At 32.7% G+C, this 23445-nt stretch overlaps 1 protein-coding gene across 3 annotated transcripts; it reads right to left on the minus strand.

Moving 5' to 3' along the window:
- Window positions 1-1918: 1918 nt before the first annotated feature.
- On the minus strand, window positions 1919-23445 carry LOC132907820 (high affinity cAMP-specific and IBMX-insensitive 3',5'-cyclic phosphodiesterase 8-like). Of its 3 annotated transcripts, XM_060961233.1 has the most exons (20): window positions 21333-23445; window positions 20381-20554; window positions 13535-13623; window positions 8196-8255; window positions 7428-7618; window positions 7287-7346; window positions 7116-7182; window positions 6830-6997; window positions 6341-6555; window positions 6092-6240; window positions 5452-5582; window positions 5238-5333; window positions 4941-5140; window positions 4545-4823; window positions 4323-4449; window positions 4089-4232; window positions 3748-3909; window positions 3073-3202; window positions 2930-2997; window positions 1919-2172 (listed from the first exon to the last, which is right to left on the minus strand). In XM_060961233.1, the coding sequence occupies exons 2-20, from the start codon at window positions 20475-20477 to the stop codon at window positions 2092-2094; spliced, it is 2514 nt and encodes an 837-aa protein (XP_060817216.1). In that variant the 5' UTR covers window positions 20478-20554; window positions 21333-23445; the 3' UTR covers window positions 1919-2091. The 3 variants fall into 3 exon arrangements, with proteins under 3 accessions (XP_060817216.1, XP_060817214.1, XP_060817213.1); XM_060961231.1 differs by having other exon boundaries at window positions 7287-7618; XM_060961230.1 differs by having other exon boundaries at window positions 1919-2997; window positions 7287-7618.

Raw genomic sequence — 23445 nt, forward strand, 5'->3', positions numbered from 1 at the left:
AATGACTTTATGCTATTAAAATTGTTACTCGAAATAGGCTCGAAAAAAGAAGAATGTAAAAAAACCCGACGAGCTTCGAGGTTAAAAACTCGATTCTTGTCACCAAAAAAAAAAAAAAAAGAAAAAATGATTTGTGTTTTTAAATATCGAGGACGGCCTATTCACGGATTACACTCTTTATTATAATTGATAGCGTGCGTTGTACGTCAGCGGCATTTGTGTGGCGAATTTCTTCCTTACTTAGCAAACAAGTGCCAGTAACACATACTTAGAAGGCTTGTAATCTCTTGATTAATCCGTTACAATGCAGAATTGATTATACATTCTAACATCGTACTATTTACGAGATAAATAAAATAGAGAATGTTCGCGTAAAATAAACAAACGGATGTATGCGAGAGAGCACTTGTTAGCGGGTAAAGAAAGAGGAAAAATATTTAGATTTATGATAATATAATTCAGGGTACGTGTGATGAATTTTAATCTTTAAGTTGATTAAAAACGCGTCGATATATAAGTAAATAAACTTAATACTATGCGGCATTATAGAGATAATATTAAATAGTAAGCTTAACAATCTTTAATAAACGATTAGGTAACGCGTAATTGACCAAATATTTACGATAATCGATGTAATATCTCTTCGAACCTTCGATAATTCTCAACGTATTTTCGTGTTTTTCTGGAATATTATGTGTTAGGCATTTGTAAGTCGATCAGAAATGTTAAAGCTGAACGGGAAACTGACAAATCTTCGTTACATCACATAAAGCAGAGAGATTCATGCCTGAAGAAAAAACAAACTCTGCCTCTTTTGCCCAGATTATTAACTAGGCTATAATAGTGTTTTAACGTGTCTCTTTGATACTGGATAAAACGACTTTGATTATTCGTGTGTTAGAGTGAACGAGCGAGAGAGAGAGAGATTATTAATTAGTAATTTGTAACGATCCACACTTGTATTACTTTTTGTGACTTAGTAACCGAGTTTGTAATCAATTTGTCAGTGTTATCTTCCATGGTAATGGCTTTCACCGGAAGCGCTACATTTTTTCCCCGCTGCTTACGTTACAGCATACGAAACTTAACTTTAGATCCATTACTATTAATTAACATTTATTATTATACATATATACCGACATCACACGATGTATCTACACACACATATATATACTTGACGTATTACGGCAACAATATTTATGAGTGTTAGATTTTCCTCATAGGCATCGTACAATTAAAAACTAGATTTTCTCTATGTGTAACTGTAACAAAAAGGTGAAGGTAAGCTATATTATACTCTATAAATTATGTAACACAGTATCTGTATCGCCTAGCTGTTTAGGCCCATATCACTTTCTTTTATTGGCTGAGAGAAACAATAAAGTGAAATCTAAAGTCAAAAAATAAACATGCGAGTTCTTTTCAATTAAGCTCTATTCTCCTTCCTTAGGATAAAAAAAGTAATAGAATTTTTTCTTTAAATGTTAGGGTTGAAAAATGAGAATATACAAAATCATAGAATGTTCATCGATAAAACATTAAAAATTGAAATGGCGTGTATTAAAAACTATGCAAAAATTAAGTTCAAACTTACAATCAAGATTTAATTGTATAACGAAAAGAGAAGAAAAAGAGAAATTAATTCATCTTACGGTTAAAAAGGTCCAATGTAAATAATAATTGTTAAACTCTGTTATGTACTTAAACTTTAAGCATGATCAAAGTTCTTTAGGTTTCACGGTTGGAAATAATTTCAGTGGAATGTGTTTACCGTCATACGGGAAAAGAAATGAGTAAAGAAAGAAATATTTTACATGACCGCGAACCATTTCGTTTCGTGGTGTCATGAGCCTAAAATAGATGGACTTTCACGAAAGTGGGTAGGTAGAAGAAGAGGAAAGGATATAATAAGACAGAGTGGTTGAATTACATGTATTTTCTAAAAAAAGGCTTACAACTGTACGACGTGTGTCGTATATTTATTTATCTCTATTCCTTAAATATAACGAATATTTTACAAATCCTTTGTACGGGGCTATTGTATTTTGGGACGGACGAAAGAGTATAAGAGGGACGATTGATTTCCATGGGTCACGAAGGTAGCTGGTATATTCGAAGTTCGGGGAGCTCTTGTATCTTCTCGATGTCCGGTAGAGTTGATATGCCTCGATCCTGATCATGAACGAAATAGAAACTCGGTACAATATTTTTTTAACTTTTACACAGAAAGAAATAGTTCTATTTTTGGAATATAATCGGATTTAGGTAGTGTCCTTAAATAATAGCAGCAGAAGTTGAAAAATAATACGAGACTGTTTGAGAAGCAAGTGTGAAGTTCAAGACACAAGAATAATTGTATGTCGTTAATATTTTCGAACTTTCTAACAATTGATAAATAAAATAGTTCGTTTCATTTGCCGAGTATGACTGAGTTCAGCAAAGTTTTCCAAGAATAGTGAGAGAAGTCGGAGAACAATACTCGTACAATATAATTTAAGAAGCAAGAGTAAAATTCAAAGAACAAGAGTGGTGAAATTCAAGCACTGTACTATTTGTGGTTACAAAATTTTTTAAGCTTTTTGATTAGTGATAATTTTGCTCCATTTTTTTAATATAATTGAATTTCGTGAAGTTCCAAAAGAATTGTGAAATAAGTTAAAGAGTAATACAAAACGATTCTAGAAAATTCAAATTTGAGACACAAGACTCTTATTGAAACACTATGTTATTAGTATTTACAAAATTTTTAAACTTTCAGTAAGTACAAGAGTCAAAACTAAGACTCAAGTACGGTATCTTTCATCTTCTTTGGCAGTTGATAAAAAAAGAATAGTTTCATTCTTTCCTTGAATATGGTTAAATTTAGAGATTGAAGAAAAATACAATTCAAGAAACAAGAGTAAAATTCAAGAATTAAATAGTTCCTTACGTTATATTCTTTCCATTTCTCGTAATTCTGCCTCATGTATCCCACCATCTCTGGCATGTCGATAAATGCTGAAAATAAAACAGATTTACGCACTGCACAAATACAAAAATACGTCTGAGCAAAGACGCAGATGCATCACTGACCATCCCACGCCTCGACCATGTCGTTGATAATGAAATCGACGAAACCGATTTGCGCTTTTGGTATCGAACACGTTGCTCTATCGAACATTGGCATCAGTACCGGCAGTTGCATCCTTTTTTCTTCGTCAGTCTGCAATAAATTATAAAATGAAATTGAAGAACTCGAACATGTGCCCTTGGAATCATTTTATGGATAACTTTTTTTTTTAATATTTAAAATCAAGAACACCTGTAAGCGAGGAGGAATTAAGCAAAAAAAAAAAAAATAAAAAAATAAAAAAAGAAAAAACACGAAACATTGTTCTGAAGATCAAGAAGTATAATTATATGTACATACATACATAATTATAAAGAGGATATATTATAATTTAGAGAATTAGTTTAATTTTGTCTTTGAACTTTTACATGCCAATCTTATTCTGATTTCAAAAAATAGAAAGACATATTATTTTATAAAAAGATATTTTCGGAATAATTTTTGAATAAAATTGAAAGGAAAATCACGTGTATGTATATCGCCTCCTATATTTTTCTTGAATTTGAGACATTTGTTAACAACAGAAACATTTAGTGATTAAGATAAAAATGACAAGAAGAATGTTGCAAGATTAATAAAAAAACCTTGAATTCTAACGGTGTAAATAAATCATTCGTGTCTTATCGAAGTAATAGTACCTGATTAAAATACTCTTCTGCGATACGTCTGGCCCATTCGACGCAGCACTTCAATGGTCGAGTCGGATTCGACACGTCCGCGCATTTGATCATCATTCTTTTAACCAATACTACATTCTCTGGTTGTAACACAACTGACATATCCACGGTGTCCGAGTAATCCTGCACTCAGATTTTAGGGAGATTAATAGAACTGCTAATAAGAACCCATAGTATTTAATATCGAGTAGAAATGACTTTGTAATAGATTAATAAAAAATAAGCCGACTGGCAATTGACTGAGTTTGAAGTTTAATCAAGGAAGGATAAAAGCCAGAAAGAGATATAAATAGGCACATTACGTCTAATTGTGGGCTGTCCATCATCCTTGCACTGCAAATGTTCATGAACTTAGCCAGATGTTCGAAATGTTTCGTCATCTCGGTGGCTAGGATCATGTCTATCACTGTTTGACGAAGTTGTTTATAGGTGTCCCTTTCCAAGTTCTACAAAATTATATACTCGATCGTAACAAAATATCTCGATCTTCAGGACTAAACAAAAATTTATAAACTCGACTGTCTTTTGAAACTCACTTTGAAAATATTCACATTGTCATCCGACAGTGATAATTTAAAGGTTAGTGCTGCATGGTGTGATTCAAGGACGGATAGATCGTTGTAGAGAATCGCTAGTTTGTTGTCAGAGTTGCAAAGAAATTGACTGAAATCGATCAGAGTATTGTACGAATATTCGATACATATAGCTTTAAAGAATTACTTAGATTAATTGATTAGTCGAAGTAGAGCTTAATTTACCTAGATCTACCCGGATGATCGACGTCGTGAGCAGCTGCCGCAACCAGAGTCGCGACCTCGTCCAAAGGTTCCAAGATCTGTTGCAGCCTTTCAGATTGCATGAATCTAGCAGTAGCTTGTAACACATCTGCAGCGTGCGTTGAATTATGATAACTATTTCGACTCTGATAATTCATCTCGATTACGGTTAACCAGTTCTGTACGACCTTTTCTTCACAACCGAGTCTGGCAGGTACGCGATACAGATTCATGATGGTCGTCCCCAAAAAGAGTAGTGGCCTGCATCCAGATAAATTAATTGATAGACGTTTAATACTTAATTAATTCTATACTTAGTAATATTATAAAAAATATATAGGTATATCAACTAAAATAATTTTCTTTAGAATCAAGTACCTTTTTTCGGTTAATATTTCTAGTTTGAATATATCAAAATTCCATTCCAAACATCTTTCCAAAATTTCCGCGATCTCCTGAGGCCCTCTGAAACCTTTAATTTGCATACGCGAGGCAGTAGTCGTAGTGAAAGCCTTTGACGTCGAAACCCGCGTCGATTCAACTGATGATCTTCTCGATTCCCACGCTTTCCTTGGTGACTGTGTCGATTAATATTAAAAAGAAACATCAATCGTTAAGAAATCAGTTGCAAAATAGTTGATAGGTAAGAGAAATATTTTATAATTTGAATATTACGGCAAGCAAGGCCCCGACGAGATCGGTTGCTACTGGATCGGTATCTTCTCTTAGGGATGGCACATACAGTTCGGTAGTTTTGAGAATATCAATGGCCTAGGTAATTAATTAATATATATTAAATTAAATATAAATATTTCAGGTTCCATTATATTATTTTATTATAAGTATCTCAAAGTAAAATTTGTAAGGAAGAAGGAAAGAGTAATGATACCTTTTCGATTTGTGCTACTGTATCAGGGGTCGTAGATTCGGTGATCGCGTTAGAAAGAAGACTGATCACTTTTGTAATGGGTGCATCTAATTGCAAACTGTGTAACTTGTGTGCACTGGACCGCCTGCGGCCTGCAATTCAATTAAAATCCTTATCGTTTCGTGGAAAATACAAAAATATTAATCAGTCGATCAGTTGTGAACATACGAAAAAATTCTACGTGCAGTGTTTTTAATTTTATGATGGTCATGTATCGATATTCCAGAGACTGAAATACAGATAGTTTGATTGACTGGAATGTATCTTGAAAACATGTAGTCAGAACTTTCATTTTTCCTTTTTCTCGAATTTCAACCTATTTCCAAGTTGTATATGATTGATTGAAATATTTATCTCTTTTGAAAACAAAATGAAAGAATCGAATTTCAAATTATTTTTAAGTCTTGTATAAGTGTGATCGAGACTTACTTAGAAGATGTAAAATTAGCTGTTTAATAATTTTAATTAAATGATTCCAGCGACGAAATGTCATTTTTCTAAGTCGAGACAAAATACGAAAGTACTAGATTAGTTCCAAGTTTCATACGAAACATTAAAAAGCCACGAATTCCAAGTAATAAGTTGAAAGTGAAAATATTACCCTCGCTAGACTTCATATCAGACGTCCTTCTCTGAGACACAATCATGTTTCCTCTCGAATACACGGACTGTGACGGAGTCGGGCTAAGCGAGCCAATATTTTCTGACAAGTACGTCGTATCATATATATAAATATAATGAGTCGGTTTTCTGAAAGAAAATAGAAAACTATGGGTAGAACAGACGAGTAAAAGAAAGATAGAAAATAATGTATTCTACGACAAAATGGATAAATTCCGAATTGACTCACTTCGAGCTAATACTGAAAGGTATCACCCTGCAACTGATTGTGATCATTTGATTGTTCTTTCGTTTACAATTCATATTCCCTTCGAATTCCCGGCCTTTGCTTATGTGTTGTTCCATTAGAACAAAATTATCATAGACCACTATATCCGCGATGCTTTTCCCCAAGATTTCGCTGGTCTTATAGCCTAGTAACTTCTCGCTAATTTTATTAACAAACTGTAATCAGAAAAGTACATGATATATGGTCGCTAACGCCGAATATGTAATAAACGAGATACAATTAAAAAGATTTAGATATCGATATTTTTTTTAATAATTTTATGAACCATTCAAAATCTTGAAAGATATACGAATGTTTTTAAATTAATATAATAATATGTAGAGTAATAAAAGAATTGAGATGTGATCGTCGTGACGAATATTTAAAATGTCAAAGGTGTGGTTTTTTCGTTAATTATACATGAATGAAACAATTAAGAACTCGTATTACCTGTACAATATGTTTATCGTTCGTCACGTGTACCATGTCACGGCATCTGTCAAGAGCTACATACAGCGCGTTGGCAGCCGCCAGTTGTGTCCTTGGTAATAGCGCACTAGTATAAATTCCTACTAGTTCGTTTATTAAGAGTCTCTCGTGGGAACACTCCATTAGAGCCTGAAACGAGTCCCCGAATAGTATGCGTACATAATCTTATTTAAAACAGTTAAGAAAAAGGAGAAAGACTTCATCAAGGTTAAAATCAGAGTCTTCCAAAATTACTCTAGAAACTCACTCTGCTGAATCCTGTCTCCAGTAAATCCAGCGTCACAATTTTATCTTTCTCGCCGTGCATAAGGAACCTATTATAATCCCCGCACGAAAGGAAAATCAGAATTATCATTTGAAGCAAAAGATTAGAAAATTGTACAATCAGGAAGATTCAAATAAGTATAAATCAGCTTACGATTTCTTTACAAGTGCTATAATAATGGAATTATGGTAAGCGGGACTAGACCTAATCGCCCTGAAATAGATTGTATGTATTAGAATATAAAGTCGTACGTCCGAGGAATTTGGTTGATTTTTTAAAAATAATTCTCCGTACCTACAAATCGTATCGGCCTCTGCAGCGCGTTGACCCCGATGATCGATGATCACTAGCTCGTGACCTCGATTTTGAAAGAATTCGACCGCTTTTTCCGCGTCTTTCGCCACCGACACGCTCCATCCCAATCGTCTCGAAGTGGTGGCGAGAACGTCCATTTGTTGGTCATCTTTGGGGAAGACCAGTAATATCTGACACGTTCGAAGAATTTATTTCATAGTGAATTATAATTCCAAAGAATTTGTACGATTTACGCGTGACTCGTAGAAATATTTGAACACTTGTCTGTCGTAAAAAACTTTTATGAATATTAATATTAATATATGCATATATAATATGTGGTATAAAACATTTAGAAATTTTATTATCACTGTAACGAGAGTCGGCTACAATGATTATATTGGTCAAATTTAAAACCAATCTAAGAAAGTGACATGAGTAGCATCACCACTTGTCCCTACTTTTCAGTTTATCGGATTAATAAATGAGGCATTTTCACGTATTTCGTAGCTTCTAATATATGCATATTTCCAGTCTTATTTCAAATTTCAATGATACAACCATTATTTTTTCCCATTAGAGCGTTAATGAAGTTCCAGATAGTCTTATACAACACGCGTAACATATTCATAGAAACTTTTTATTAGTGTTGAAGTATCTTCGCGAGCGCACTGTATATGACTAATACTATTAGTCAGGAAATGTAAACAGGCTTATCTATCGCTGGATACATTTAATTGCAACGATAGGAAAAGAAGTTCGACTTACTTTTATGAGACTAGGAACACTGTTCGTTAACGGATGAGCTTCGATATTTTGCGGTCCTTTCTGAAATAAGACAATAAATGATGAACTTTGTAAAATCAACGACTAATTCAGCAATCTTAAAAATCAGTCTCAGATTAAATTTCTTTTCTTTTTTTTTTATTAACAATACAATTGGCCAGGCTCGTTCAATTGTGCACGTACTACTAGCACGGACTCGCTAAAGTAAGGATCCGTTGGGAGATCTCGGATAACCTTAGCTCGTCTTCGTGTACGCGGTGATCCTTTTAATGTTTTACTTTCTTCATATTGACGTTCCGAGCTTCGCATTCGTATTCGACTACGTATTGCTTGATTTTAAATGGTGTGGAATCGTGGTGTAACCTATACATGTTAGGAATCGCGGCAAAGAAACAAACAAGTCTGAAGTTAACACGTATAAGAGCGAGAAGATGAAGTTGGTCATTCAATTTGGAGAAATAAATTTCTGGATAACCCTTTCGATTACTTGACAATTTTTATTTCATATTAATTCAAATTATTAGAAAACTATCTAAATTCAGAGACACTGAAGATCTTTTTTCATTTATTCATTATTTCTTTTATATTTTTTTCTTCTTTCAAATCTCTTTTGACCTAGATTCTTGGATTATGGGACAAAGTACCTCTCCTTGTCGAGCTTTTATTCTGAGCGCGCGAAACGTCCCAAGTACGAGGTACAGTTTGATCAATCGATACTGAAGTGATCTCGAATCTCCTTCAGAATTGTTTGAAAACGTATCTTGAACACGGAGCATGCGCGCGCAATGATGATAAACGAAGAAGCATTCTGGAGAGGAAGTCCCGTTTCAGTGTCTACAAGTTATTATAAATTGAAATTATATAGAAGGATCAGTTACATATATTCAAGCTATACATATTGTATACATTCTGGTAGTCGTAATAGAAGTTCTTCCTGATTGATTGAATTATTTCCTGTTGCCAAAATATGTACGAAACAAAAGCACGAAAGAAAATTCAAAATCTACTGGAATTCAGAACATTTTATAATATGGATTACAAATTCTAGGACACATGAAGATTGAACAGTGTTTTATGATTACCAATTCTTGGTAAAATCCATTCTCTGTAAAACAAAGTATTTAGTCAGAAAGTGTATAAATCGTAATAAAAGTTCTTCCTGTTTGATATATCGTTTATTTCTACGAAAAAGCACGCGAAAAGAAGATAACTCGAAATCTTTTTATCATTGAATATTTTTTCAGGAGGATTACGCTATATCAAAAGATAATTCTTCAGAATTAATGAAACAATATTTTATAAATGGATATTTATAAATTTATTAAGATTGACGAAGGGTAAAATATATTTTAGAAATTGATATCCACAAATAGACATTGAAAAGTCAGCAGAAAACTGAATAAGTATTATACGAAAGAAGCTTCAATTACGTTTCACAGAGGTTTTCTGGTACCTGTGTCGGCGACACAAGCGACGGAGGTATTTCGTTTACGCGTATTATGTCTCTGTTCGTGTCCCATTTCTTTCGAAAGGGATCGCACAGTACGCGGGTGATCCAACTGTACCATGTAGATGTCCCATGGATATTCGCGTCCTCGGTCGAACCGCAGACGTAGATCTGTATCTGCGTCGACCGCCTCTTATTTATTTCTAAATCGATCATTAGTACGAACGTAATAGAAAATCGTTAATTGACACAAACGATGCACCCGATCTATTCCATCAATATACACTTAACAAGTAATAATTACGCATAATTAATCTCCCATACGAATTAGGTAGTGCGAGTCACAATTGTTAGTTCACGAATAGAAAATTGAGTTTAATTAATCGATTGTTCCAGTTGTTTACATTATTCGTTAATTATATATTCACTCTGTAGTAGAAAGAAAAATTATTGTTCAACGAGGTTTATAGCTTACAGCGTTGTTGAAATACGCATTCACGGAAAAACATGCATCGCGATACTGAATCGAAAATATCGTGGTTGATCGAGATTATCCTTTCCACTCTCTATCAGGAGCAAAAGCTCGACTTTATCTGCGATAAAGAAGCTCTTCCAAGAGTGTCTTTGTACGATTATCGATAGTGGATTGAATAAACAGTTGATAAAAGGAGCTACACAACACAGTTGATCGATTGGAAATAAATGATATCTGCAATTTTTACTGAGCTATTGAAAAATTCATAGACTCAATGACATTGTAATTTTCTTAATATAGCTCGATAAGATTACTCATATATAGTAAAAGCAATTTTTTAACCATTTAAAAAGATGAGATTAAACACGACTAGCTTTCTAACTTATTAAAATATCTATTGATGAATAATTTTGGAAACGATAATAATTCGAGGTACAGGCTGAATGATTTCTGTTCAAACAGTTCCTATGGAATGGCGTGCTTCCAAAGGGTAAAAAATAGTCTCCACTGAAAAACAGATTTCTTTACGGTAGTTTATTATAAACTTTCCAGACAGAAACATTAAAAACATCTCTTCGCTGCGAACGTACTCACTAAACCATCCGATAATTGAATGTTTCATTAGCGTTTACGCTCACCATTAAATCAAATTAAAACGAAACAAACATTTCGGACTCGCAGAAAAGAATCTATTTTAAAAAAGAAACCTACCATCACAAAAATAATCTCATTGTCAGCCAATACTTTATAATAAATTTCAAAGACTTTAAAATCAATACTAAAATACGAACAAAACTACGCGAACTCAGAACAAACAATCCATTTAAAAAAAGACCTATTGTTACAAAAATAATATCAGTTAATAGTTTGTGTCACATCCAGACGACCTTAAAATCAGTTTATTAGCAATTTATTACGTACTAATTTAATTAGAAATAGGAAAGAAAAGACTAGTTAAATATCGGTATAATTAAAAAAAAATTCCTCGATAACGTTAATTATCTACATCTTAAAACGGGCAAACAAGAGCGAATGAACTTCCTACAATTTTTCGACGAAGAATTGTGCAAGATAGCAGTTCCGGTATAACCACTCGTTCAGCTTTTTCAGCTGCGCCATTGGTGTCTATAGACTGTCTATAGACAGTAGCTTATACCCTGTCTATAGTCAGTCTGTCTGACCAAGCAGCGGGAGAAGCTCGAGCCTAGTGGCGTACATCGTGTTTCTACTAAGAGAAAGAAAAAGATGTAGGATTGAAATAGGTTGTCGTTAAATAATTCGTTCGGACGAGAATCAGAGTTCGACAGACTGATTAATTATTCATGGTGGTTAGGTCGTATCATGATGATTTTTCGTCGCCGCCCCTTTTCAAGCTTCCATGAAAACAGTTGACGTAACATTAATGAGACCGCATGGTACGCTGAGAACTTGCCACATGTTCGAAACGAAACAGTTTTAAAATACTTTTTTCAGAGAGGGTTAATTGCTAATGAGCGAGCAAAAGCTTCGTGATTCGTGAGGAAAGAAAAAACTGATACCGTTCGTTTCCAAATTGATTATTCTGCTTTTTTTCCTGCTCCCCTCTTGCCTTGTCACGATAACCATAAACTTTCTTCTATTTCCTATTTCCGAAGATCGAATGAATAAAACTTTGAAGTTTTGGAGGGAATTTTGGAGAAATAATTTTTGTTCCTGATCGTGGAGGATTGTGCAGTTTGATGTCGATGAATGATGAAGGATGCGCAGATTGGATTGGGAAAGTTAAGGGGGAAGTTAAGATTTAGAAGGAGGGGATAGTTGAAGGATGACATGATTGAATAAAAGTCAATAGAAATGACACTGGAATGATTGATGTTTGTTGTAATGGTTATTGAATTGTTTTGGAGTAGTATACAGGCAGCAGGCACAGAGTAGAAAGTTCATAGTACTAAAAAATAATTTTTAGGTATATATTTATGCATGATCTTGAGATTTCATGTGTTTCCTCTTGAATGTTATATCAGTAGTTCATTATAAAATTTTTATGAATTGAAAATTGTCAGTTGAAAGGGCAAAGCGATATTGTAATGCATTAAATGATCATGGATTTAAAATGATATTAAAATTTGAGAATTTAGAATGTCTTCCCATGAATGTATCACCAGTTCTTATAATTGAAAAACTTGGAAAAGTAATAAGAATAGTTAAAAGCAGTAATCTAAAAATTGTCAGTAAAAAAGACAAAGTAAAATTTAAGTTCACAACGAAAAATTTAATGAGTACCAAAGATTTTATATAGAATAGCATTTTATGATAGTTAATCGATTACTTTGCAGTTGTAATATATATATAAAAAAAAAAAACAATTTAATGCCACAAAATACTAATTTAACAATTATCCAAGAAAGTTTTTAATCTAGCGTAAGAAAAATATAACCAATTGTAGCCTGTTTTTTTCTTTTTTTTTTATAAAAATCAACAAAATTTTGATTATATTGTGTTATAGTAAATAAAAAAAAATACAGTTTAAAGGGATATATCGTGATCGAAATACGGAGAAGAGAAAAGGTGGGCACAGGTGAAAGGGCACAGTCCAAGAATATCGATCGATAGTGGCATCGTGAGATATATTTAAAGTAGGTTAAAGTACAAAAACAGATAGCTGAAAGGAACGTGATATAAAATGAAACGACCAAAGCATGAAATGCATACGAACTAAGTAAACGACGTAGTAGAAAATAATTAAAAATATGCAATGCAAAGTATAAATAATGGCTACAATGAAAGCAAGTACACTGGAATTTAACAGGTCATTACCTTAACAAATTGTTGACTAACGATAAATATACTTGTTTCCAGTACAATTGGTTCTAACGTTAGTAAATTATATCTTCGTTACGAAAACATATATGATACGAAAAAGTATGTTTTTATTATTAATAATTGATAAAAAAAACATTTTCCTACGCATCAAAAAATATTGGTAGCAGAAAAATTGACTGTTTGCCGACATTATATTTTGCAAAAGTAATTATAACAATTATAATAGAGCATCGCGCGAAAGATAGTAATAAGCAGCAATTAGATTCGATTGCCTTTCGTTTATTATGAAAAATTCAAAGTGGAACATTGCTTGTACGTTGTTATCTTAGATTGGAGCCACTACACGTAAATCTAGATTATTAATACGGCGAAATGCTTTGTACGTCATCTATCGTCAAAGCGTTGCGCCGATCTCACTATTCGATAAGTACATTTAGTTTCTGTATCAATAATATTTTTCCATTTTTTAAATTAACAAGCCAACAAACGTTGGAAAATAGTTTTAAACGCCTTTCATTTGGCAAAAGAATTATCTAATATTGAATGTATGTAATGTAGACGTCTGGGATGCAATAACAATAACAGAAATTTACTTACTAACGCTGAGCAATCTGCATTTTCGTCGTCATCAACAGCGATGTCTTCGAACGATGATCTTCTTCTTAAAACATCATATTCTGTTTTCCCTAAAAACCAAATACATTATTATATATAAGTTAAACTTTAGTTAGACGATTTATAAAATTAGAATTTATAAAAGAAAAAGAATTTAAAGTGCATCAAAAAAAAAATTAAATATCAGGCAGTATTTAAACATTAGTATGTTTATATGTGCTACAGCAAAGAGACTTTCTTTAGTAGTTAGTCGATATCCTGACAATAACAAGAATTGTTTAACAATCAGATTATCAACGAGTTGCCACGACATAATCTGTGGGTCAATAGATCAATAGTTAAATGACAATAATTAATTGACAATTCAATGGACTGTTTTCAACTATCTTGTTGCTATGATAGATTGCACAATTAATCGACCATGCTTCTTTTATCTTTAATATGAAATCAATTCATTGGAATGATCTCTCAAATACCATTGTACTATAAAATGCGTTTCAAATTTCTTCACGGACTCTTTATGTGCTTTTATGAATATTTTATAATAGAAGACATTACAGGATGAATTGCATTTGATCTTGAATACTAAATCTTTTTTTATGAAGTATTTATATCCTTATAATGCACAACGTATAATCAATATATCGTACAACTGAATAAAAAATTTGTATGACAGTTATCTGCTATAAATATTCCGTCAAATTGGATAATTAAAGTTGACAAATTCGTGGGAGTAATTCTATAATATAAAAATGAGCAAATCGAAAGAGGGTGTGTGTGAACGAGGTCGAACATATACCTTATCTTCACCTTTTATGGCAGGATCATTCAGCATTTATCGTTCGATTCGAATGGATCAGAGTTTAAAGATAATTGATCGAAAGTAGGGCGCCTTAATTGGACAAACTGAGCAAGAGTTAGTAGGGACAAAACAAACGCCATCAGTTTAAACTAAAATCGACAAAGTATACCATAGAGAACTATATATATTGTATAGGTATATATATTTTCTTGATTAGTAATGAGAATTTTTATAGCTATTGATTAAATTGATCCCCGATTCATGTCCTTTCTTATGGTGCTCAGATTAAAGTAATTCCATTCTTTCAACTTGTAGAATTACATAATATTTAAGTACGAAAGTGTAAAATTTGACTATCTATAAAAAAACAAATATCGTGACTTCTTGGCTTGTCCTTTATATTCTATGATAACGATAAAACTATTACTGATTGCATTTTTTTAAATTGCAAAGTGTGAATGTGTGAAATGGCATAATATTTTATCGGACAATAAAGCTCTCTTTTTATTAAGAAAATTAAAAAGTATCGATACGAGAAAGAATAATTTGACCAAAGAAATAAATTTTCCAGCTTATTGACCCGTCCTTAAGTTTTACAAAAATGTTAAAATTCCTATTAATCGTAGTTTGTTGGAGTTGAAGAATATCAATATGTAGCCTTACGATATTCATCGAAGCGAAGAGTTTTCTTCCTATCGATGAAACTAAAGAAAGTTGATATAGGAGAGAATATTTCAATCAGAGAAACAGATATCGTGTTACTTCTTGACCTGTGCTTAATAATTGCGTAATTTGTCGTTGCTAGTAAGAAAAATTACACGACTTTTTTCAATATAAAACTGAAACTACTGATATGATTACGTACCATTGCTAAATAATATGTCATCCAGAAAATTTAGTCCTTCGTTTGGAAAGAAAGAGTCATTCGAAGGAGATGCCATATATGAATTTATAAATAAATAATCACAGTATCGTCTGGCTGTTTATTAAAATGTATACAAAAATCTAGGTTGATGCTCGGTACATATTTGAAAAATCGACAATAACATCAAACTTTCTGCAAATTGTGAAACGATCAAAATTTTTCGATTACGAAGATCAGCGTCGAAATAAAAATATAAAATTCTATTATATAACGAGTTCAGTTACATCGTATTTTTATAAACATTTAAATCGTCTGTTTTTCAATTCACCACAGTCACCAAGGTAATTAAAAAAGTTTATCAAATCAGCTTCGAAAATAGGAAAAACCAAAATTAAAAGATTTGGGAATAAGTGCACTCCGCCAAATTCCTTGCGACCTCCGATATCTTCCAATCCTTTGAATTACACTGTCCATGTCCATCTACTACTACTCACAATACACTTCGGGAGAAAAGAAGAAATGATTCCTTAACAGTTCAAAGATGAAAGTCACAGTTAAGAAAGTTCAAGGAATCCAGGGGAAGAAATCGGCGCGCGTATAGCGAACGATGCGTTGTAAGCGGCTCAAAGACAACGACTGGTCGACGGAACCAAAATGTGCAGGTTAAAATTCTACGCGTGAGTGAGTGGCCTCAGAAACGAGATAGGGTCGTTGGAGAAACTCGTGGTACAATAGCCGTGTATGCTCGTTAAACACGAACACGCTCAAAGAAACACGGCCGGCCAAATAAAATTTCGCAATTAGAGACGCTCGTTAATTGTTTTCTTTTTCTTGCAAAAGTGCTTCGAGCAATGACTGTAATTGAATAAACCGTAATATTATCGTTTCGTATAGAGATTTTGTAACTAAAAAACCATCACTTTAACGAGACAATGTTGCCACGGATACATTGATACCAATAATATTTGTATTTGGCTGTTATGTTGAAGATATCTGCTTGATATTTTTGTGCTTGCTGTTTTAGTTTTGATAAATAACGATAATTGGTTAGAGAGTTTAGAGTATTGTACGATTGAAATGAAATATCGAGGAAATTGATTTCTTTCTGATAAGTGTGAGTAGGATGTGCAGTTTGTAAAATGGCGCTTGTAGAATAATTGAGATCAATGAAAGCTATGTTTGAGCAAATGTTTGTCATCAAAGGTGCTCGCTAAGTGGATTGCTATTGTGTAGAAATAAAGACGATGCTTATTCCTTTGAAGTCGGTAAATTGTGAATATTCTAGAAGAGAGTCTGATAGAGTTTGGATGAAGTTACTAAAGTTTTACGGAAACATTAGACAATTTTTCCTTCAATATCTTAAATAATGTCTACGAGATTGTTGAATGAAAATTGACGCTTGAAGATGTCAGTATTGGAAACGATGTCAATTAAACAGTTGAAGATGGTAGTAAATTTCAATTGAGAGTATTAGTAAAAATGTTAATTAGAAAGTTAAGGAGAAAGTATTTCGAAAATATTTCAGATTAAATCTAACACGGAAGAAAAACGTTGGACATTTCTCTTTGAATATCTTACGCAATGGTCACAAGATTGGTCACAATGAAGCTCACGTTTAAATGAAAACTGAGGTAAGACGTTTCGATTAAACAAATAAGAAGAAGGTATTTTTCAGACATAGTCCAGACTAAATCTAGTACGAAACGAGATATTCCTAGCCACAGATATCTGTCCAATCTAGTAAGTTATCATCTAATTTCTCTGTTACATTAAACGTACACACTGTGGCCAGATATAATCTCAGATGCTTCGATTGAAATACGCTAGAATATTATAAAAATTCGCATATTTCGAAAGAATACAGGAAAATACAGTGCCGAGTAAAACAAACGAGAAGCTTCAAAAGTGTATCGCTACTTCAGTTTTCAGATTGAAAGAATAAAATATTTTTTAATTAATATCTTTTCCTGCAAGATTTCTCTGCCACTTTCAAGCAATTTGAATCCAAATGATAACGTTTTTGTATTTGAATAAAAATATAGGAGAATAGGATGCTAAGTAAAATACAAGGCAAACTTCAAAAATACACCTCTATTTCAGACTAAAGGAGTAAAATATTTCCAAGTTGATACTTTGTATTGCATGATCCCTCTGCCACTATCCCCACTGATAATTTCCTATATTTGAATCACATTTACACCAAAAACGTAACTGGATATTGTCTTATTCTAAATTAATATTCTGAAGATTATTGAATTACGATTCCAAATTAAGATTCTCTTACTGATCGATCTTGTAGAAAGACAAAAGTTGCATTTACGTTCCAGTGGTTGAAAAGCTTTATTCCTTTCTTTTCTCTTTTTTTCTTTTTATTAGTGAGTTTCAATGACAAGAGCAGAACAATGAATAACACATAGCTAATTTGCTTGCACGCTCCCGAAGGTCCGAATGGAATTGCCATCCGGCATTATCTGTGTCTGATTTGCATTCGTAACCATCGACCCAAATATATGTGGCTCCTTATCACAGAATCAATATAGCGTTTCGACATTGTACCTTTGTGGCTTGTATGATAGAGCTTCTTGCTTACAAACAACCAAAGTAACGTGTTCTGCTTCAGGGATATTACAATGGTGGATTTTAATGAGGAGATGGATGACAAGCGAGAAAAGAATATTTAATATGATATCGATATTTTTGATCAATTCTACATGCGTATACAAATTGGAAAGGATATATAAATTGCATGGTACCTAAATATTTAAAGAATTCAGATAAATATATTGCAAGGAATAAACAATAACGTAGAATCAGAAATATATTCGTGGCATGTGTTTTAGAGCTTATTTTCAAGACAGAAAATTGAAAGTTCTTAGTAGAAAAAAATGGGAAGCAAAATTTGTATTCATTCAGTAGGAATAAATTTAAATGGCACTGGGAACTGTATGTAGTATTTATTTGATGATGCTCGAAGAATTTCACCCCCTACATTCGACTATTAATAACGTTAAAAACAACGAGAGACAGTGGATTGTTTCAAAGATTCTAAAATTAGAACTAATCCAAGCAAGAAGTATTAACAAGTGTTAACAAGTACTACAGTACTAAATCTTTATAAGTTATCCTACGTTATAAGAATTTTCAAATAACATTTGCTCAAAACCTATCTCTCTATTAGAACCCCGAGAAAGATCAGACGAAATCTAAAAGAAAGCTCAATCTATAAGCATCTCTTTCGACAATGCTGTATCAAAGTGCAAATTAATTGATTTTGCATCCCCTTGGAAACACACGATCTAACCATGATCGATCTACGATCCAGCCCATCGCCATGCAGCATAGAAATTATAATTTCTAAATAAAAATGATATACGACATTAAAATTACAATTTTTGGATAAGATTGATACACGCTATTACAATTACGATTGCTAAATAAAAATGCAACATTAAAATTATAATTCCTTATAAAATTATTGTCGCTAGATTAGAATTACGTTTCTCGACTAAAATTGATACTCGACATTTGAGTTACGATTCTTGAATAAAATTCATCCACAACGTTAGAATTAGAATTTCTGAATGAAATTGATACACGATATTGAACTTACGATTCCTGAATAAAATTTGTTACATGACAATAGAATTACAATACCCGAATAAGATTGACTCACGACTCGTTCCATCAAAATTCACCAGGGATGTAGCTTGCTTTCCGAAACCTCGCGGCTTTAATTAATTCATGTCTCGAACATTGCCTCCAGTCGAGGATACAGTGTATGGCCACATCGTAGAGAGACTAGGTCAAGGAGAATCACTCGTGGTACTCTCTCGTGCCGCTCCTTTGCGAAACGCAATACACCTCAGCTGATTGCAATATTTATTTTCGTTCGTCGAACGTACGCGAGCCGACATCGAAGAGATTGCTTTCCCGGCGTGTGCCATCCGGAATTATCAGATTTGATCAGTGATTTAACGATCGATAATAAATTTGAGTAATTCGTGTGATGATAGCTTCTCTTCCTTTTCCTTTTTCTTTCAAACGTGTTGTTGAAGAGTTGTACGATCAGATAAAAAACGATATAAAATTTAAGATACGAGATAAAATATGAATTATATGAGAAATAAAATAATGGAGGATTATATGATTATATGAATGTAACTAGCAGTAGTCACACGTATCGTGTAATCCGCTTCAGATTATTTCACAATAGATCGTTGTGCGTTAAGTAGTTCAATTTGTCGTAATATTGCGAGAATGATTGGGCTGATCTAGCTGGCAGAACGTTAAGATTAATTCTAGACTTTGGAATCTTTTCTTTGAGTTTAGAATTCTGATTTTCAGAATATGTGTAAGAATGGCTACTTTTAAGTTTACTGAAAAGAGTAATTTGAATTGAAATTTAATTTCCTTTAATTAATTTAATTAATTTAATTTAAATTTGAAGATATATAGGAACGGTCTTTTCTCGAATAAATATTTAACTTGATTTTGAGAATATATAATAATTACTTCTAAGCTTTTTTCCAAAAAATAAATTATTATTTGGAAAGTAGGAAAAATTGGTATAATTTCTTGATTAACTAAAATGGCAGTGGAAGTACTATATTACTATGAAAGTATCGCTAATTTGATTCCTATGTTAGTTAAAATATAGGGAACTTATTAATGAAAGAATAAGACAATAAAGTAATTGAAAATCTAGCACATAGACCATAAATATAGAAAAGAGGTAACAGAATTTTTTAATCATTTAAAAAAGCAAAACAGGCATTACTATTGAAATATTTAGTTGTTTGATTCTTAATCAAGAGTAGAAATGATTATCAATGAATAAATGGAAGGATTATAAGTTAAAAAGATAATTCAAAATAGATAAAAAATTTTATTATTTACAAAGAATGTAGAAACATTAATTCGATTCTGAATAACAATTAAGAAAAGATTATTAGTGAGTAATTGAAGAGTTACGACGAAACAGTTGTAAATTAATTTACCTCAAGTACTAATAAAAAATATCTATAAAAGGACATAGAAGAATAAAAAACAAAAGAATAATAAGAAATAAATAATATATCTGATAATTAAAAAGGCTAAATATTCGGAATTTTGCAGCGTGATGCATAATTAAAATTCCATGAAGGGTAAAGAGAGAAATTACCGAGTAAAGATCCTTGGTTGACCATATCCGAGTGCTTTCTCTTTTCCGCCTCCCCTGTATCCTCTATACATTCCAACATACTAGTCTTGCAACCCATCCTCGAAGCAATTTCTCACCTCGTGCACAATTCTTTGTTCCTCTTTGACATATCGTTCACAGTTCATTGACTGGATTCTAGAAAAGAAAAAAAAAAGGAAGATAGTTCCTGTTATAAATCCTGTTATAATAAGTTAGGTTACAGTACTTTTCCCAATATCTTTTTGTCGAAGGAAGGATCTACTAAGATATACGTATATAAAGGGAAGTTATTAAATTAAATTACCTAAGAAATAAAATCACCAAGAATTAATAAAATTATCCAAATCAATTATCCAAATTAAATTCGCAAAGAAATCAAATTTTCCAGAATTACAAAAATTATTTAAGCAAATATCCACAGTAAATTCTCTAAGAACTGGAACTGTCATAATTTATTAAAATTCACAAATCAGTTATCCGAATTGAATTCTCTATGAGATAAAACTGCTAAAAAATCATGAAAAATTAGCAAATCAATTATTCAAATTAAGTTACATTTACAGAGATAACGTTCCATTCACATACAAAGATAACACAAAATTTCTTTGCAAATATTTATGAACATGAATATTTACGATAGGGAAAAGATTCTTGACAAGAAACGTGACTCGTGACACGCATAATTAATTCGAAAACGAGAATTCGGCATGTTCGAGAAATGCAAACAGGTTGAACGTTCCTCCTCAATGCCTTGGAACAAGTTCGAGAACGATGTGCATACATATATACGTATGCTGGTAGTACAGGAAGTATCGAGTGAGAAAGAGACTGGATCAGAATGAGTAGGCAATTCTGAATATTCATGAGGTATTTATAACACTGTTGAACATAAAACAGCATGTTTGTAAATTGACCGAAAACAATTGAAACTTACCATGAAAAACGTGTACAAGGTGAATTGGGTTTTCATGATTCTTGAAGAGTGCATGATAATAGAAAGGATGAAGTTCTTGCATGGTTTGAGCACTTGAAAGTGTTTAACACTGATTGACACTAAATTACACGAGACATTTTTCTTACTGCACAAATTATTCCTTTAGTTTCAAATTTTTCATTGAAAACTGCAATTACATGAAGTTTCTTTATGGTGATGAAATCCTTTATGATGACATTGCACGACGAAGAAAAATTAGGTTTATCGAAAGGAATTACCAGGCGTAAAGATTCATAGATTTTAAAAAATTACTATAGATATTGTCTTATAACTCTTAATGGCATTAACATATAACGTTGTAGATTATTTGAAAGAGATATTGCTAAGATGAAGTTATTCGAAAGATTAAGAAATTGATGTTTTTCAGAGTAAAATTACGTGATACGTAGGAAAATAAGTTCTATCGCTTAAGAAAATTAACTAGTAACACAGATAAATTAGATTAAAAATGAGAATAAGCTAACAAAATTACTGAGATATTATAAGTAGAATACTTTAGTAATATTACTCGTACGAGATCAGGAGTCAGCTACATAATTTAATTACTTTAAAGAATTTAAACATTGTACCGTTTTCCAAAAAATCAAAAATTATCCTAATATGGAATAAAAGATTAGTATAAACCGCATAATAAAATTAACGTAAATCATTTAATATAGATCATAGAAAAAGACAATGTTTCAATGAAGTATCAATCTTTTATAAATCTTTTACTCGATACACACCGCTGAACAAAATTTAGAAGCTAGTTAGAATTCTCAAACGAGCACAAGTTACTCACGACAAATGTATTATAACAATATAATAACATTCTTTGCAAAATTACAAATTCATTTGTATTGAATTGATATTATATGCAAACACGATTCCCTGCACAAATCGATATTCCACATTAATCAATGTTGCAACACCTAATTTTAACGAAAACTCCAATTTAACTGCAAAAACTCGAAATACTCACTAGCACGAGAACGTAGAAACAGAAACCCAAAATTATTATCAGCCAGCTTTATTCGTAGTCCAACTAACAAACTGAAAGAGTCATTTTGTCTGACACTGAACCGGACGACACGGAAGCCAGCTTGAGAATCACAGACACGCGCTTTCAATCGCTGACATTCTTCTCTTTATCTTATCACACAAGCCTGTAGTCTACAGGCTGTGGAGATCACCAATTCCAGAAATTCCTACATCCAAAACTCGCTCAAACAACAAATTCACGTGACGAACTCCACCCGATTTCGGTTTATTTCACGATCGTAATTTCTTCGACCATCCTAAACAACGTTTGATCGACGTAACCGCGAGGATTACGTCGCGTTACTAAACACGTAAACACGTCATCTGTGCACGAGAAAATTTACGTTTTGCTTGCTTGCGAGTCGGAGAGAGAAAGAGAGGAAGAGATAGATGGAATTTAATCTAAATCTCGGACAACACGTTAAGAATTAAAAATTTCGAAGAGAAATAACGACAATAGGCTGTCAATAAACGATAGATCCGCTTGGATGTAGACCAAATTGAGAAATCATCGAGTTTGTCAATCGATAGTTCGGTCCTGATCGAGATCGCATTTCAACATTGGCTCGAAGCTTCCCAGAGACATTTAGACCTCGAGGCCGCACATTCCTCGTCAACCATCCGATATTTATTGCTGTCTGTTTGTTCCCACTCGCGAGTAATTAATGTCAACTTTCAGCTTTCTGATTCGAAACATCGTTTTATTCTCCAAAATTAGAATTATTAATCGACGACGAAATATTTTTTATTAAATTCCTCGTTTTCCCCTATTTTCTTTCAAGTTGCTCACAATCTTTTAAAAGTTCCGCAAATTAAAAGTTCCATCACAAGTACACGAGAAAACAGTACACAGTGAGGATTGATTAATGGACGACTAGACGAATCACGTTTTCACCGACGATTTTTCAACCACGATCGACCGATCCATTGTTAGGCGACACAGTATCCCGAGATGTGCACGAAGTTTTAATAAAGCTAGGCCCAGTTGTGTAGACTGCATGATGGCCTCGAATCCACTGACTAAAGTTCGCGA

The sequence above is a fragment of the Bombus pascuorum genome, chromosome 6, assembly GCF_905332965.1.
Source record: "Bombus pascuorum chromosome 6, iyBomPasc1.1, whole genome shotgun sequence".
Lineage (NCBI taxonomy): Eukaryota > Metazoa > Arthropoda > Insecta > Hymenoptera > Apidae > Bombus > Bombus pascuorum.